We start from the raw sequence: 19,049 nt of genomic DNA on the forward strand, positions 1-19,049 counted from the left end.
GCTCGAACTCACGAACCGTGTGTGAGATTGTGACCTGAGCTGAAATCAGTAATCAGATGGTTAACTGACTGAGCCACCCAGGTGTCCCAAGATTTTTTTTAAGTTATTTTTATTTATCTTTGAGAGAGAGAGAGAGAGAGAGAGTATGTGTGCATGCAAATGGGGGAGGGGCAGAGAGGGGTAGAGAAGGACTCTCAAGTAGGTTCCATGCTGTCAGTGCAGAGCCTGATGTGGGGCTCAGTCTCACAAACCCTGAGATTGTGACCTGGTCCAAGGTCAAGAGTGAGACATTTAACTGACCGAGCTACCCAGGTGTCCTGCAACCAAGCTTTTTGGAGTACAGCTTCCTTTACCCCAAGTTCATGCCCCTGTGCTTTTGTCCCTGTGATGTCTTCCAGAAGTGCCTTTCTCCCTTGGGGTCCTTTTCTGTCAAACTGCTCTTCATTCTCAAAGCCAGCCAAGAGATCACCTCTTCTCACCTCTGAGAAGTCTTCTCTTACCTTTCTCGCATCCAGAGCTCATCCTTGTCTTTCCTTGGGCTTTAATATATTTTTATTGTGCTAAATGTATTTAGCTCCGTTTTTAAATTTTTATTTATTTATTTATTTATTTTTGAGCGAGCGAAAAAGAGTGTGAGCAGGGGAAGGGGCAGAGAGAGAGGGAGACACAGAATCCGAAGCAGGCTCCAGGCTCCGAGCTGTCAGCACAGAGCCTGAGGCAGGGCTCAAACTCACGAACCGTGAGATCATGACCTATAGCTCTAATTATTTAAAAATTACTGTCTACTAACCTGTCTACTGTGTTAGACTTGAGCTGCTTGTAGCCAGGCCTATGTCTGTCTATTCATTTTTCATTTCTACTCATGATGTGGTTCCAGTTACATGGTAGGGGCTCAATGGATGCAGAGCTGTATTGGATTCCTTTATAAGAATAGCACTGGGGTGGGCGAGGAAGGGTCATCTGGCAAGGAATAGAACTCCAGGCAGAGGAAAAGACTGGAGCAGGGATAGTTGCTATGACTTGTGTGAGGCTGAGGCTGAGGGGCAAGTTGAGATTGGGGCATACACGCTGCCAGGGCATGACGTGATGCCAGTTTGGATGGTGGCAGGAATTCTAGGAGCAGTGCACAGAGATGGCAGCAGACGTGTGAGTAGAGGTCGGGGCTGTGGTAGTTGCAGAGGGATAGAAACTTCCTTGGAAGTGGAAGGTTTATATGGGATGACAAGATGAGAGATGCAGTGTGGGGAGGCGGTGGAGGACCCAGGAGGCGATGGGCAAGTTGGAGGGAGGACAGCAGGAGCTGCCAACTGGCAGCCGTGACACCGGGGAAAGGGCGGGAGGGACAGGGCATTCACTTCAAGCGCAAGGGGTTATTATGTCAGGTGTGGGGGAGGGGAGTTGCTGTGACCGCGGCCCTTTTGGATGTGTCCAGTAGTGTCGGGCAGTTGTATGCACTGTACATGGTGAGTCCGTGATTGATGGTGAAATTGTATCTTAGGCAGCCAAGGGAAGCTAGGGACTGGCACGGGAACCAAATAACAGGTTTGGCTTTCCTTGGCAAGGAATGAGATCACATGGGACCATAATGCTGCACAAATAGGATGCAAAGTGTATGTCAGAAATTCAGGTTTTGCCCTTTCCCCCCTTCTTTGCCTGTACAAACCACTCTGCGAGGCTGGGCTTTCTGTCCCAGAAGGAAATCTTAACACAAACTTGGATACTTCTCAACTTCTCTCAGATTAAAAGAAAAAAAGTCAGTCTTGGTCTACTAAGTATTATGTCTGGTCTAGTCCATCTGCATGCATTTTATTGTATAAATAAAATATCGACTTTATCATCTTATTCATTCAAAGGTAAAGCTCCTCCCATTCTTCCCATTTGATGTAGAAGTGAAGCCTGAGGTGGGAAAGAGAGAGTCCTGATGGGCCTCTCCTCCCTCTTTTCCCCTACCACATCTGTTCTTCCTCTCTACTCACCAGGCAATGCTGGCTGCTTCAGAGAAGACTGGGTAGGTAGGGATAATCAAGCACAGGAAAGTCTTACAGCATGGCATCGGTTTGCCATTGGCTTCTCCCCATGGCAGATGTAAACCTGACGTTTATAGGTTCTGTTTAGAGTCCCTGCCCCCTTCATTTCTATGACTCTCCCCTGTGTTTTCCTTGCTGTGGGGGAATACGCCTTCTCTTTTAGGCCAGTGGGGTGCTGAGGTTTCCTTACTGGTCTGGACAGCCTTAGCTCACATTCAGATCACGTGGACTTGCCAGTATTTATGGGATATGTAGGTGGAGAAACCTGAAGTCTTTGGAAGATGCTGTGCTAATACCTAAGAGAGAGGCAGGAGCTAGAAATATACATGTGGGGCTAACAGCTGTGCAAATGGTGGTGAAAGTCAGGAGAGTGGACACCTCTGGCCTGCAAGAGACATGGAACCTCAGAGATTCTCGTATTTGAGAAGCAGGAGAAGGAGCTGGCAAAGAAGGTGGATAGAAGCCTCTCTCAGAGTATTGTTTCTATAAAGGGGCAGGCTGTGCAGAAGTCAGCTCAGAATTATGTGTATTATTGTGTCTGTTTTTTACCCAGAATGTGGAACTTATAAATGCAGTCATTTTATGTTAATTGCGAAGACCTTAAATTGTTTCCTGCCCCCCCCCATTTTGAAAATGGATGTTAATTTTATTTTAGAAGTTCTAATTCTTTGCAGATAAATTTTAACTTTTTTTTTTCAGTTGTGTATGAACACAGATCAAGATTAGAGAAATCCTTGCAAAAGGAAAGACTTGAACATAAGAAAGCAAAGGAAGGTAAATATAAAATGCAATTTCTGTTCTGTATTTTTATCAAACTCCTCGTTGACATATCATGTACTTGCTTTACTATCTTTTTGCTAAGAAATTTCTCAGCTAAACCCTAAGTCAGTTTTATGGGTAGACTGAGAAAGTCAAGCAATATGTAATGCATTGTGCAGTTCAATAATTTTTGCTTAAGATTAGGTTCAGAATCTTTCATTCAGTTTATGCCACTTTGAGGTAGTTCATATTATTAGTTATACATCAGAAATAAACAGCTTTTCATGCGAATATTACACATATGTTACTTATACCAGAAACTTCTGTCCATAGATGTACAAGGAGTAACAGCTTGTGTTGTCCAGAATATGACAAATTTTATACATTCGTATACACATACATACATACATTTAGACATATACCTACATTTATAACATAATAAATTGATCTCATTGCATGATGTCTCTTTTTTTTGTGTGGTGTCTTCTATGTTATGCACATATTTTATTTTAGGCTTTTATTGGCACAGCTGATGGGTTCAATTTGAGAAATTAGCATTTAAGGAGGCATTAGGCAATGCTATTGATTTTTATCAGAATTTTTCTAGAAAACATAGGCTTTATACAGCTTGTGGTTTGAATTTATCCCCATTCTTCTTTTTATTTGTTTCCTTATGTTTTGTGAAATCTTATGAGGAAATATAAGTTAGGTATTCTGTCTGATTATGTTGGTATGGAGTAGAGGGAGGGAAAATGGGAGGGCAGTATGGGGTAGGATGTTTTACTGACCCTTGGATTAAGCCTGTTGGAAGAATACAAGTTTAACATCATTAAACTGCTTTGATAGGATTTGGATTCTCTTGTCTTTAAATGCAGAGTGATTTTATAGAGCCATCTAGTGGATAATAAAGCTTTAAGACCACAAAAGGTGGTTTCCAAGGCTTGAGTTCTCTTTTCGAGTCCTGAGTGGTTTTAGCATGCCATCTAGTGGATAGCAATAAATCATCTCTTGTCTTTAGGTGTGCCTCATTTTTTTTCTTTCTTCTTAATTTCAAGGAGAGTTCATCGCAGAATGCACAATCTAAGATCACTTCCAATTAATTGGTTATCATGTATATTTTGTTTATTCAAGATATATAGCATTAAAATAAAGATGAAAATTATATGATAGTTATTTTCAATTCTCTCTAAAGCATTAAGAGGCAAAATAAACTGCGTTACTAAGCATGATTGTTTTTAAACCTAAAATATTTTTCACAAGTCTGAGTAAAGTTTGCCTTTGTTTAAAAATTCCATAATGAATTAACTTACACCCCATTTTCTCCATTTTTTATTTTCTAGATTTTCTTGTTTATAAATTAGAAGCACAAGAAACACTAAATAAAGGAAGGGTATGTTTTGGGTTTTTTTCTTAATTATTTTATGAAACTTAAGGAGAGGGAAATATAGCAACAAAATCTTTTACAGTGTTGATCATTAGGACAGTAAGGCTGAAATATATATCTACATATATATATGTACGTAATATATGCAAATATATATACACATAGATATATACGTGTATATATACGTAGATATATATGAAATATATATCTATGTATATATATACATATAGTATATATATGTATATAAATATATTTAAATATAAATGTATAAATATAATTATATAAACATATAAATATATTTTTGATAAAGTGGGAGTAGCCTTAATGTTCAACAATAAATAAAAGATTATTCATTCATTTGTTCATTTGTAGTCCTTTTCTAAGAGAATATATATGTGATGTATATCTTGCTTTGCCTTTGTACAGTGTTACTGTAACTTGCACAGATGTTACTGTGTAACATCTGGCCTAGGGTCAGCATTCAAATACATTTGTGGAAGGAAGGAAGGAAGGAATGATAGTGGCATTTAAATTTTTTTTTTTTTTTTTTAGTACAAATTCACTGGAGAAAAGCAAGCTTTTCTCTTACTCTAAGAAAAACATATAATGTTAGTTGAATGAAACATCAGCATTCTGGGGTACTAAAACTGAGAAGAGTCAGGAGGCTGTCAGCTTTCAACAGGCCTTTTAAAAGGCCCAGCTAAGATTGCGTACTTTCTGTTGTGCATTTCAAAAGAGTTACTCTTACTTTATACAAAGAAAGTTCGTTATGAAATAAAGCAATAGAGTAAACTTTAACTTTACAAAGAAAGTACGTTATGAAATGAAGCAATAAAATAAAGCAATAAAGTTTACTCTTTGACTTTACAAAGAAACTGCATTATGAAATAAAGCAATAAAGTGAAGTGATAGAGGAAAAATGCAGTTCATTTTGGAAATTGTAAAAAAAAAAAAAAAAGAAAAGAAAAGAAAACCAGAAATGGTTGGGAGTGTACTTGTGCCGGAGATGGGGTGCAGCACGTCAGATAGAACAGCACCGGGAGGGAGAATTGTCAGGCATCTTGTGCCCTGACTGCTTGTGGCTGTCCAGGACTGTGGAAATGTGTGAGGCCCGTGTGTAAAGATGTTCCCCTGGGACACAAATTGTACACTGCTGCAACATGGCTTGGGCTCAGGTTTCAGTCCTGGCTCTGCTACTAAACAAGTGTTTGCCCTCAGCTTGGAGTCCTTATCCTTTCTCGGTTTCTCACTTGTGAAATGGGTAAAGTGACACATGGAGAATTCCTTACCCGCGGAAGCCCAGGGAAGGAAAGCACCTTTTCTCTTCCCTTTCTTAAGGCTTGCAGAGACTCTGAGGCGTGGTGCAAGTTGGTTCATCCCCCCATCCCCTCAGAGCACCTGGCGTAGTGTATCAGCCACGCGCCATGCACAATGACTGTGTCTCAGGGCAAGGACCTTGTGTGTCTGAGCCTTGGTTCATCTCAACTGGAGAGGGGAAGGGAAGTGAATCATTTCCAGGGGCCCTGCCAGGGTGCTGTTTTATGACTTCATGTCTTACTGTTTCTTTACTAAAACGTAGCAAACTTTGAGGAACATTGAAACTTCTTCCCTGCCGTTAAATAAAGAGATGGCCCCAGAGAAATCCTGGTTAGAGCATACAATTCATTGTGGCTTATATAAGTGAAATAGATGGAATTGTTCTGTTAAGTGCTTTAAGCCATGTTTAGCAAGAGAGCCAGATTCGTTATCTCTGTGTTAACCATTTTCTTTTCAATTTACAGCAAGATTCCAATAGTAGATACAGTGCGTTGAATGTGCAACATCAGATGTTGAAAGTGAGTAATTTAAAGTTGTTCTTCATGCATGGATGAAAGAACTAAGTAACTTACAAGATCAAGGAAAGCTTATGGAAGGTTGATTTGTGTGGTAATACAGCACATTGTCATTTTTCACTAAAAATGATGTAGAATTGTAATGTCCCCTCATCTTATCACCCAATTATAAACACACACACATACACACACACACAAAACCATTCAGCTTATTACACATTTTTTTTTTTTTTTTTTTGTGAAACCGTGTCTGGTCACCTGATTTTTAATTCTGTTCTTCTCTTTATCCTTTAAGGCTTTTTGTTTGTTTAATTTCTCACAGTGGTCTACCTTAGATATTTGCTTTCATCTTAGGCACGTTGGAGGCAGTAGAATTAAATGCCTCATCCATGTTACTAATATTTAATGTGTCCTTTTACTTGCTACAGGAACACAATTTATATTTAAAGCTTTTCCTTCCTTGATTCTTGGGTAAAACTATTGTGGGTCAAGACAACTTAAGAAAGAGAGAGAGAGAGAGAAAGAGGGGGGGTGGGGCGGGGGGAAGATTCATTATTTCTGTGAAGCTAGAAGAGAAGACTGGATCTCATGAAGCCTTCTGCACAGCAGGAAAACCCTGTCAGGGTCTCCACCCCCCTTCCTTCAACCAACCTCCCTCCCTCCCTCCCTCCCTCCCTCCCCGCCTGGCTTTTTATTTGGTATTGTCTTTCCTCCTGTGTCAGTAGAGTGAGTGCTTTTCATCGAAACCAGAACCTTTCCTGGATCAAGAAAGCAGTGCATGGATTAAAGCAGACCCTCCTTTCATTAAGCATATGGAGATTGTAGCATTTACCTAGATTATGATTACAGTGTAGTATTATAACTAGGAGTAAGGTAAATAAGATTTATTACTTCCCCCAAAGGGAAAAATATCACTTTTTTTCCCCTTTTTCTTTATTTTTTATTTTTTTTTTTTAAATTTTTTTTTTCAACGTTTATTTATTTTTGGGACAGAGAGAGACAGAGCATGAACGGGGGAGGGGCAGAGAGAGAGGGAGACACAGAATCGGAAACAGGCTCCAGGCTCTGAGCCATCAGCCCAGAGCCTGACGCGGGGCTCGAACTCACGGACCGCGAGATCGTGACCTGGCTGAAGTCGGACGCCTAACCCCCGCGAGATCGTGACCTGGCTGAAGTCGGACGCCTAACCGACTGCGCCACCCAGGCGCCCCTCCCCTTTTTCTTTAAACTGAGTTGCCAGGAAGGCTGAAAAGTAAGGAAGGGAAATAAAAAATGTTGCTGAGAAAACATTAGATTGAAAGAGAGAGTCTGGAATATCTGTGGAGGGATAATTTTTCCGTTATCTTTACCGTGTCTCCGCAGCAATTTGAACCCCTGGGAATTTCCCCAAATCCTTCCCCCCCACCCCTTTCCATCTCCCATTGCTGACTTCTGACTTCTTGTTGTTTCACCGATGTTAAAAATTAAAGAGAAAATTATGTTTGGCCATGATCCCAAGCCGCTGATCTGAAATGTAAGGGAAATGGAGGGGAACTGCCCAAATTAAAAGCAACCTGAGGAAGACAGAACCTGCTACTTCACCTGTTCTTTCTCCAGAGAGAAAGGCTATAGACTCTGGGATAATTTAGGGAACACACATCTCTGCTCAAGTTCTCATCTTTGCAGAGTCAACACGAGGAGCTGAAGAAACAGCACAGCGACTTGGAGGAGGAACATCGCAAGCAAGGAGAGGACTTCAGTAGGACGTTTAATGACCATAAGCAGAAATACCTGCAGCTGCAGCAAGAGAAAGAGCAAGAACTTTCTAAGCTAAAAGGTATTTGAAAGTCTAATTAGCCAGTTTATGTGGACATAACTGCTCATATTAATGTTTCTGTAAAACAATAGAATTTTGTTTATTGTTTTACATGGCGATTGATTCACACTTACCTGTAGTTACTTCTTTTTTTTTTCTTTCTTTTTAAGTTTATTTATTTTGAGAGAAAGAGAAAGAGTGTGAGCCGGGGAGGGGCAGAGAGAGAGGGAGAGAGCATCCCAGGCAGGCTCTGTGCTATCAGTGCAGAGCCTGAAGCAGGGCTCAGTCTCCTGAACTGTGACATCATAACCTGGGCCGGGATCAAGAGTTGGACACTGAGCCACCCAGGCGCCCCCACATGTGGTTACTTCTTCGTAACGTTTCACATTTATCTTTATCTCTTTGTGTTTGTTTAGGGAAACAGAATAGAATAGTGATTCTTAATTGTTTTTTTAACGTTTATTTATTTTTGAGAGACAGAGAGAGACAGAGTGTGAGCGGGGGAGGGGCAGAGAGAGAGAGAGAGAGAGAGAGAGAGAGAGAGACACAGAATCTGAAGCAGGCTCCAGGCTCTGGGCTCTCAGCACAGAGCCCGATGCGGGACTCACACTCATGAGCTGTGAGATCATGACCTGAGTTGAAGTTGAACGCTCAACCGACTGAGCCACCCAGGCGCCCTAGAATACTTAGTGGTTCTTGGTGGGGTGCATTGGTCTCATTGGGTAAGATAGTTCTCTTTGTATGTGTATTGCAAGATATTTAGCATCTCTGACCCCTATCCACAAAATGCCAGCAATGCTGCATGGTCATTGTGATGATCAGAATTGCCCCGTGCATTTCCTAGTCTCCAAGGGGCCAAAAAGATTACCTGTTGATTGCTAGCAGTAGCTCTGAAAAGCTCAGGCCCCAGAGTCAGAGTGCCCTGGTGAATTTTGGCCTCTTCAGTTACTAGTGGACAGGCTGTATAATCACCACACACCTCATTGCCGTTGTCTGTAGAACTGGGGTATTCATAACAAGTTATCAACCTCCTAGGGCTCGTGTGAGGATTAAATGATTTATGTACAGCACCTAGAACAGTTACTGACACACAATCAGCATCAGCATGAAGCATTTTCATACTAATATGAAGCAATATGTGTCACTTCTCTGAGTACATGTAAATTCTTAAAAGGGGAAATATTCTACAATCAGCTCTTCAGATGCTAAATAAGTTTGGAGTGCGAGAGTTGGTGTAAAAAGGCACATAATGCTTGCAAAAACAATGGTGAAATCCAAGGAAGGCCTGTGGCCCAGTTAATTATACTGTACCAAACAATATTTTGATTTTATATAAGATATCATCATAGAGGGAAGCTGAGTGATGGGTACTTTGGACCTCTGTGTACTTTTTTTTTTTTTGCAATGGTTTGTCTGTAAGTACTTCAAAATAATAAGTTACAGCAAAAAGGTACATGGGAATTAGGTAGCCATAGAAGCAGTTTACAAGGAGTTCAGGTGGTCTTGAGAGAGGGGCCAGGTGTCCCAAAAGGTGTAGACTGGCAGGGGCGTTGGCTTGTTGGTGATATGGCAGATGGTGGGGGTCATTAAGATAACAGAGAAAAAGTCTTCACAGAGGTAATATAAATCATGTTTTCTTGTGTCTACTCTGTATTCCTTTCTTTGAAATAAAGCTCATGTAGAGTAGAGTTTTAACAAATTAAATACAGAAGTGATAAATCAGAACCATGGCAAAGAGAAGGACACATGTATGTGAATTCTGTGTACTAAGATAACGCAAGCCTCGTAACCTGGTCTCAACTTGCTGGCAGCCAAGACAGAAAAGGAAATGCAGTAAATGATAGGGTTCTCATCATCAGAAAGAGAGAATATACCTACACTGTGTGTTGAGCAAGGGAGGGAGAAACAGAGAGTAAGAGAAGGAGGTGAGAGAGAATGGTACGTATTTCTGGTATCAATTAATTTTTGAAAGAAATTTCACAGAGGCCTTAAACAGTCGGGTGTGAAGATGCCTTTGATGACACTTTTATAAGCAGTTTTTACATCAGCACTTTTGTGTGATTATGATTCCTGGATAAAAGCTTTAGATAGTAAGTTAAAGCATACTGTGATAGATGCAGATTAGTGGCAACTAAGGTGAATGATCCAGGCAGTCTGTGGTAGTTTAATGTGATACCCGAAGGGAATTTAGAATCCTGGGGAGATGAGCTGGGAGCATACAAGTTTAAGTAAGTATTCTTTTTGTTAGTGTTAAAATAATAGCTGGCACTCAGCAAATGTTTACCATGTGCCGGTACCAGGTGAAACTCTTCATGCGATTATTTTTATTTAATTCTCATAACAACCTGTAAGTTAGGCATTGTGTTTAGCCTAATTTAACAAATGAAGGCACTGAGGCTTAATAAAATTAAATAACTCCAGTCAATACAGTTAAAGTACAGAGGCAACTGCCTTAAGTTTATAATCCAAAACTCCTTTATATGCTAGTGGGTTGGGTGTTGTGTGTGTGCATGCATGTAGGCGTGTATATGCATGTTTGCATGTGCATGTGTGTATGCGTGTGTGTCTACTGAAGCCCCCATCCAGCCAACGACGCATTTAGGGTGTCCTTGGATTGCCAGTGGTGTCCTGTTTTGACCTTTGAGTCGAAATCCTTCCCACCCTGTTCTTGATCTCTCCCCTAAACCCAATCACCAGTCCAAAGCTCAGGGGGTTAGGCAGGGACTATATAGGAGTAAAAGTGGACAGAAAATATGGTGAGAGGTGGTGATGGGCACTTTCTTCAGTGCTGGGTGCCATGTTGCAGAGTTAGGGTTTTGTCTGCCACTCGGGTGGTTTGCCCAGCACTGTGCAGGGCTTAACAGCTGCTGTCTCAGCATTGTTATTAACAGCATCCCCTTTCACTTTCAAAGGTACCTCCCATTGAAAAATGAATTATATTGTCATCCTGCCACCATTCAACTTCTGCTGAGCATTGTCACATGAGATTTAGCCTCGTGTTGCCAAATATTCATAGACCCAGATTCTTGATTTTTAAGTGGTGACAACTGTTCAAATGTGGAACACTCTGCATAGGTCAACACTGCAGGGGCCAAAAAAAAAAAAGAGAGAGAGAGAGAAAAAAAGAAAAAACTCATGTGAGTTAGATTCAGCCCTGGAGCTAACAGTTCATAGCGTCTAATGCCCAGATATAGTGAACGTGAGAAAATCACCAGGAGGGTAAGAGAGCTGGGCCTGGAATCTTTAAGTCACCGAAGCTGTTCCCTGAACAGTAGGCTTGAGATTGGAGAGATTATAGGACTTTACTTGGACAGCCACGGTCTCACACTATAGCCCTGGAGAAAACTGTCCTTTCGTTATTGGTGGGAGAATTTGCATCAGTCAAGAACTCAATGGTAGGGGAAAGAAAATATATGTAGAATTTTTCAACAGGTAAGTGGGATTTTTCTCTGTCTCTTATTTCTTGAGTTGCCTTTGTAATTGAAATACCCTTTGGGGTCTGTGGAAATTATTCATGCTATAGAAGGAGGATTTGTACTTTTTGATAACTTTCTTTTTAATTTGTGGAGAGACTCAAATCTTATACCGTTCCTGCCCATTACATTTTATTCCTAAGGACTTGCCTATTAATAGAAATACGTCATTTTTTTAACTACTGAGTAATTACAACTCCTTAACTTCTACACTGTGTAGCTTCTTTAAAAGTATTTAAACTATCAAACCAGATTGTTTTGGAATGTCCGGCTGAACCCATGCCACATCCCCAAATGATATAATTTTGGTTGATTTGGCCTATTATACTATCAAAGTTAAAAACAAATCCTAAAAATAGTTATGTGAAGTTTCAGATATGAAACTAATGGAATCAAAAGCCAGAAAAATCTCAAGGATTTAGGCACTATTTTCTTTTTCAAAAATAGAAACCGTGTACAATTTGAGAGAAGAGAATAGACAACTAAGGAAAGCGCACCAAGACATGCACACACAGCTTCAAGACGTCAAGGTAAAACAGAACTGAGCATTTGACTGTTTACTATTGGCCTGCTTTACTTTGCAGAATGTCTTTAGATGTTATTCCCTAATTGGCCTGCATTACAAATCCACATTGTTGTTTTGGGCTTTGCGTAAACTGGAGCGTGCCCAGTACTTTTTCTACTTCTGCATCGTGAGCTAAAGGATGGTCTGAAAATGCATTTTCGTTCGTACTGAAATGATTCTTTTGCTAGATGGTTGCATTTTAATAAGCTTTGTGTTTCCCAAGTTTTATTAATAATGAGATGTTCCTTTGATTTTGATTTCATCGTGATTATGATATTGATACTACACTTGATCTTAGCCAAAAGGCTGAGAAGCGATTAGTGATTATGACGTTGAGGTAGCACATTGTCAGTTTCAGAATACTACATTCATAGAATCTTCTCTCTACGATGATTTTTGAACTTAGCAAATGCTATGAGAACAACAAACAGCCAGGCAGGCAAGCTGCATGTGGGTGCCCATTCCGCTGTCAGCCAAAGCAGAAGTTGTCTTAGAATGTTAAATGTCAACATGTAAAATTCTTTTTTGTGTAGCAACAGCATAAGAATTTACTCTCCGAGCACGAACAACTTGTAGTGACTTTGGAAGACCACAAGAGTGCACTAGCTGCTGCGCAGGTTAGCAGGGTAGCAGCCTCTATTGGTTCTTGTTACAGTCTGCTTAACCTTTCCAAATTCCTTATGCATGTAGTCTCTCACAAGCCAATCTTCAGTAAGTTCCTTAGGACAGAGCTCTCCTGATCCTGAGGATCCTGCATGCTTTCAAAATTCAATCAAGAGAATATTAAATAAGCCTTTGATGATGATGATGGTGATGATGATGATGATGATAATTTTTTGCACTGGTAGTGTGGTACCTATGACTATCTCTACTCTCCAGCAGCCCCTACATGCAGTGGTCTAATACTTGTTTAAACTACAGAAATCTCCCTTGTATCTGGTCTCTGCCGCTCTCCGCCCTTTTGATGACTCTTCTTGTAGGATCTATAGGATTTTATGATGCTAGCTACCTAAATAAATAATTGTCAGACTTTTTCTTCCATCCTTCCCTCCCTCACTTCTGCTTTCCAGCCTACAGAAACTCCTTTTAGGACTAGGCTTATGAATTGTTGGTCAAATTAACAGGAAATAAGAGATCTCATGTCAGTGGAGAAGGAAAACAAGAGTCGTAAGGTCCATTTGTTCAAAGCCTCGAACAGTCCCTGGCACAAAGCGGGCCTGTAGTGGATATTTCCTGAATGAACAAACGAACAAATACAAGTGTCGGAGAGCTTTTTAAGGCAGTACCACACTGTGATTTACAGCTTTCTAGTAGAAGCAGACCAGTAGAAATGGCTAGCTTAGTCACTGGGTCTGCACTTTTTTTTCTGTTGGAAGAATTAAGAGGAACACCAACTATCTGTCCAATTCAGGAGACTATGCATTACTTCTTGTCTTTATAAAATTATAAGAAAGGTAATATGCTGGGCCCTGGCCCGTCTTAGAGACTATAGCATCTGCATTTGTGGGACTCCTTTTCAAGGTAGTCATTGAGTATCTCCCTCTGAAACTGTAGCTGTGTGGTAACTTTTCACGTGTGTACAAATCAAATTGACTTTGGGAGATTATTTCATTCAAAACCTTCTTTATAAAATTTTTACCAGGAATTTATTTGAGGCTGTTTTTCATGCTGAAAAACGTGACAAACCAATTTGAGTATTCTGTGTGCTATCATGGCCACAGACATTAGGCTAAGCAACAATTTGAAAATCCAGAGAAATGTAAGTAAAAAATGCATTTTACAAATGACCAAAACCAAATTGCGTAGTAAGCTTGCTGGGAGTGTTATGGACAAGATTTTGTAGTAGAAAAAAAATATTTTTATGTAACTTACGTATCATATTCTATTTCTTTAAAAAACTTTTCTGCTCCTTTGATGGGGGGCTGAAGTTCTCCTGCCTACCCGCCCCACCCCCACCCCCTAAATCATTATGCCAGAACTAGGTGCAGCACTTAGAGTCCCCTCTCTGATCCCCATAGTAGTACTTTCCCTGGCTCTCCTTAGAAAATAAATACTGCTGCAGGCACCTACATTTCTTACGTAAATTATCTTACCAGACCCGGTCTTGACAACCAGATTTTTAAATGTAGTTGAGTGCAGAGAAAGCAAGAATAGAATAGAATTTGAGTTTACAGTTTGCCAGGGATCTTCATAAGAACTTTTATACAGGATTTTATTTCATATTTACAGTCTACTGAGTTATTACATTGTGTCCTTTTTATAGCTAAATAAAGTGAGGTCAAAGAGAAATGAAATAGCTGGCCCAAGATCAGTGGCCAGACCAGATCTGAGCTTCAAGTTTAGGGCCTGCGGACGTCACGGTCACGTGTAACTTGTAAGCAGGCATTTTTGGAGACTTTCCCTCTTCACAGTTCCACGGGCCTTACCCCACACCCCGTCGAGTCATAATTTCTAGACTGGGGGCTCAGGAGACTGCATTTTTAACATGATCCTTCCGTTATTCTCAGTGCACACTAATATTTGACAGCTGCAGCATTACTGCTTTCAAATATGTATCTAGGAGGAGGAGAAAGGAGAAACATTTATTAAAAGTTTCACTATGTGGATGTCTTTTTTTTTTTTTTTCCTTTGACCTCCAAAGATGGTTTGCAAATGTTTTGATAGATTTCTGGGATAAGGGCCATCATTAGCCATATGGCATACCTTTGTACAAATTATAAGGAAGCGCTCCCCTGAGATAGATTTAGTGAGAAAACTTCTTCACCTTTGTGTGAATTGGAAAAAAAAAACCAAAACTCAAAAGGCCCCTCTTCGTTGGGGTGAAAGAGCACTACGCCAGGGTGCACGGCTGGAGCAGTGGGGTGCCGGCTGGACTCCCACCTCCACTCACCTGCTCTACTGTGCACACTGGCTGGGAAACTTGTTCAGAAAAGATCGCTGCGTTCTCTGGCTGTGTTTACGTGGGTGTGTGTTTACACACACAGCATCTCTGTTTTGGGATAACAGTGCTGGTGTATGTGATGAGCTAAGTATGAGCAGTGTCTCTTGATTTTCTTAGTTAAGGTATTTGATTTTTCTTCTGCCTTTCTAGTTCCTTGTGTTAAAAATAGTGCACATGCACACACACATACAGACCACCACCACATATACACAGACACAGCTATAAGAGTATATTGTAGTTTAATACTTACAGTAGTGCCTTTATCACCTTAGAAGAAAGGTTCACAGCTGAGGAATAAAAATCTAGGCTCATTTCATGCCTATGCTACTCCTTTTCTAAATCTTCAGAGCACAATACCGTAAGCATTCTGGAAAGTAAGGGACTGTATTTGAGCGAAGGCTGATGGGCAGAAGGGTGTGGTCTGAGTGATTATATATATATACATATATATATGCTAATGTTTTTATATGTATATCTATATAGTTGCTTATTTTAAGCTTATGATTCCTTTCCACTGAAAAACATTACTTAGACCATATTGGTAAAAGATATCTGCACTTGTATTTATATAATTATGTGAATTTTTAAACAGATTTTTTAATGCTTGTAAAACTGATTGCAAACTGTCTTTTAATAATGATATTTATACTAGGAAGTTATTTATAAAAATTCTGACTGTTTAACATAGCATGAGAAACTAACATCTGTCTTAGATATTTTTTCTCTGCTCCCTTTATGTCTAATTCTCATTTGCATGTGCTTAAAAATGGTTAAGCTTGTCCAAGTAAGAATAGCTAATGCATGGAAATAATCTGCATATTTTTCCTAATTTGTACTTCGGTATAATATTTTAGTCTAGTCTTCCAGTGAACCCTAATGTCATCCATGAACAATGTATCTCTTTCCCTCCTCAAATTGTACAATTTGCATCCAATTGTGCAATTTATACACAGACACAAGTTGCAGAGTATAAACAATTGAAAGATACTTTGAATCGGATCCCAAGCCTTCGCAAACCAGAACAAACAGAGCAGCAGAATGTTACCCAGGTGACACATTCTCCACACAGGGACAGCACAGCGAGGGAGAAGGCAGCTGGAGAGCCGCGGGAGGTAAGAGGCGTGAACTGGTATTCTGTGGTGGGGTCACTTTCCCCATCAAGCTGTCATCAGGTGAACTGCTGAAAATATTGCCGACCCTTCCTTCAGAACAGTGGTTCTCAAATTTTAGCATAGATCAGAGTCCCCGGCAGGGCTGTTAAAACACAAATAGTTGGGCCCCAGCCCAGAATTTCCAGTTCAGTTATTTTGGGATGAGGCCTGCATTTCTAACTGATTCAGCTGGTCTGGGGAGTACACTTTGAGAACCGCTGTAATATTTTCTGGGAAAGACTCTACCAACTTTGTTTATTCATGTGGGTTTATTTTTTTTAAGGAGCTGTTGTGCTGAGTTTTTTATTTATTTATTTTTTTCTGTTCATGTCATTTGGGTTGTTAGGGGCAGAGTGAGAAGATTAAATGATCATAAGGATATTATGTGATAGCCCACTCAAGTATTAGGGTTGATAGTATAGTTCTGGGTCCACAGAGAACAAGCCAAAAATTGTATTTAAGAGGTCTCTATAAAACTACCAAATGTATGAGTGCTAGTTTCTTAATCCACTTTTTTTTTTTTGTATTCCTGTTCTTCGTAAAAGTTGAGCCTTGCTTAAAAAATATCTCCTAAACGAGACATCAAAAGTAGGGTTACCCTTATCCTTAACTCTTACAAAGTTGTTTTAATTACATGCATAATAAGTACAGCACATATGACTATCTTTCCCCCTGAAAAAGTTGGTTTTAACAGCAAATGTTCAAGAAGATGTGCCCTGAGTTACCATCTTATGGGAATATTTAAGTTGCTAGGAGCAGACTTCATGGAAATCTTCAGTCACGCAGAGCATTCCTGTATAGACAGGACCCTCTGTCTTCTGTGGTTACTTTTAACATAAGAAAACATGACCAGATCTCTGGCCTGGGGATCGGTTCTATTCTTTATCCTAGTCTGACTACCAGTTTCCTGGGTTAATCTTGTAATGACTCACACCTTTAGTTTTCTCATCTGTGAGGTGGAGAGAGTAGTTATCTGCTGGAAGCTTTCTCACAGAAGTGCTATGGAGATAAATGGCACACGTTTGAAAGCACTTTAAAGAAATACTTCATGTAAAGCTAGGGGCAGTATTATGTCAAACACGCCAGGTACGTGAAGACATTGGTAAGACATACATCTCCAAAAGTTGTCTTCAGATGTCTGAGAGAGGACTTTCTTCCTCCTTTTGTTTATTTATTTTATTCTTTTTTCATATTTTTCTTTAAATTCTAGTTAGTTAACATACAGAACATATAGTGCAGTATTGGTTTCAGAAGTAGAATTTAGTGATTCATCACTTACATACAACACTGAGGGCTCATTCCAACAAGTGCCCTCCTCAATGCCCAGCACTATCTAGCCCATCCCCCATCCATTTCCCTCCATCAACCCTCAGTTTGTTCTCTATCATTAAGAGTCTCTTATGGTCTGCTTCCTTCTGTCTTTTTTTTTCCCCTTTCCATATGTTCATCTGTTTTATTTCTTAAATTCCACATGAGTGAAATCATGTATTTGTCTTTGACTTACTTTGCTTAGCGTAATACACTCTAGCTTCATTTACATGATTGCAAGGCAAGATTTCATTCTTTTTGATGGCTGAGTAATATTCCATTACACACACACACACACACACACACACACACACACACATATACACACCACATCCCCTTTATCCATTCATCAGTTGATGGACATTTGGGCCCTTTGCATAGTTTGGATGTTGTTGATAATGCAGCTGTAAACATCGGGGTGCATGTACCCCTTCAAAACTGTATTTTTGTATCCTTTGGGTATACCTATTAGTGCAATTGTGGGTCATAGGGTAGTTCTGTTTTTAATTCTGAGGAACCTCCATGCTGTTGTCCACTTTCCACCAACAATGTGAGAAGGTTCCCCTTTCTCCACATCCTCACCGACATCTGTTGTTTCCTGTGTTGTTAATTTCAGCCATTCTGACAGGTGTGAAGTGATATCTCCTCATGGTTTTGATTTGCATTTCCCTGATTATGTGTGATGTGGAGCATCTCTTCGTGTGTCTGTTAGCCATCTGGATGTCTTCTTTGGAAAAGTGTCTATTCTTGTCTTCCCATTCTTCACTGGATTATTTGTTTTTTTGGGTGTTAAGTATGATAAATTCTTTTTTTTTTAATTTTTATTTTCTAAATGCTTTTATTTATTTTTGAGAGAAAGAGAGAGAGCACACGTGTAAGAGGCGGAGGGGTAAAGAGAGGGGGAGGACAGAGGATCCCAAACAGGCTCTGCACTGACAGCAGAGAGCCTGATGTGGGTCTTGAACTCATGAACCGTGACATCATGACCCGAGCCAAAGTCAAACACTTAACCTACTGAGCCACCCAGCCACCCCCAGTTTGATAAATTCTGTATAGATTTAGGATACTAACTCCTTATAAGATATCTCATGTGTAAATACCTTATTCCATTCCATAGGCTGCCTTTTAGTTTTGTTGATTGTTTCCTTCACTGTGCAGAAATATTTATTTATTTATTTATTTGTTTATTTATTTATTTATTTATACAGTCCAGTTTCTCAGTTATAGTTCTGCCAATTTAAGAAGATGGCTTCGGGGCGCCTGGGTGGCGCAGTCGGTTAAGCGTCCGACTTCAGCCAGGTCACGATCTCGCGGTCCGTGAGTTCGAGCCCCGCGTCAGGCTCTGGGTTGATGGCTCAGAGCCTGGAGCCTGTTTCCGATTCTGTGTCTCCCTCTCTCTCTGCCCCTCCCCCGTTCATGCTCTGTCTCTCTCTGTCCCAAAAAAATAAAAATAAATGTTTAAAAAAAATAAAAAAAAAAAAAAAAAAGAAGATGGCTTCACATTTATTTCAGTTTGAAAGAACAATCTGACCAAAGTAGTCATTTTTTCTGATAAAGAAGGTGGGAAGGGGGAAAGGAGTGATTCGTTTTCTTACGATATTTTATCATTTCTTTTTTGCCCCTCCTTTCTAAGTAATGAAGATCAAATGGAAATCTCTGAAACTTTCAATCTGGGAAAACCAATTTAAATCAACCAATTTTTGAAGAGGAATTTTCTGTAAAAAAAAACCACACAAAACATGTCTTTTTTGTTGTTGTTCAGAGTTTTCTATATTAACACTACAAAATATTTACAAAATATTTCCTCGGATTTA

The 19,049-nt window shown here is 40.0% G+C and overlaps 1 protein-coding gene and 1 pseudogene across 4 annotated transcripts in view; one reads left to right on the top strand and one right to left on the bottom strand.

The window, feature by feature from the left end:
• Window positions 1-19,049, top strand: part of GOLIM4 (golgi integral membrane protein 4) — an 80,982-nt gene that overhangs the window by 43,435 nt on the left and 18,498 nt on the right. For 2 of the 4 annotated variants that reach the window (XM_043594958.1, XM_043594959.1), the window contains exons 2-8: window positions 2,727-2,801; window positions 4,127-4,176; window positions 5,952-6,005; window positions 7,668-7,818; window positions 11,718-11,800; window positions 12,369-12,452; window positions 15,730-15,888. In XM_043594958.1, coding sequence (XP_043450893.1) covers window positions 2,727-2,801; window positions 4,127-4,176; window positions 5,952-6,005; window positions 7,668-7,818; window positions 11,718-11,800; window positions 12,369-12,452; window positions 15,730-15,888 — 656 coding nt within the window. The remainder of the gene's footprint in view (window positions 1-2,726; window positions 2,802-4,126; window positions 4,177-5,951; window positions 6,006-7,667; window positions 7,819-11,717; window positions 11,801-12,368; window positions 12,453-15,729; window positions 15,889-19,049) is intronic. The other 2 variants (XM_043594960.1, XM_043594961.1) reach the window with 1 other exon arrangement.
• Window positions 12,073-12,153, bottom strand: LOC122492556 (annotated as a pseudogene).

The sequence above is a fragment of the Prionailurus bengalensis genome, chromosome C2 (assembly GCF_016509475.1).
Source record: "Prionailurus bengalensis isolate Pbe53 chromosome C2, Fcat_Pben_1.1_paternal_pri, whole genome shotgun sequence".
In the NCBI taxonomy this organism is placed as follows: domain Eukaryota; kingdom Metazoa; phylum Chordata; class Mammalia; order Carnivora; family Felidae; genus Prionailurus; species Prionailurus bengalensis.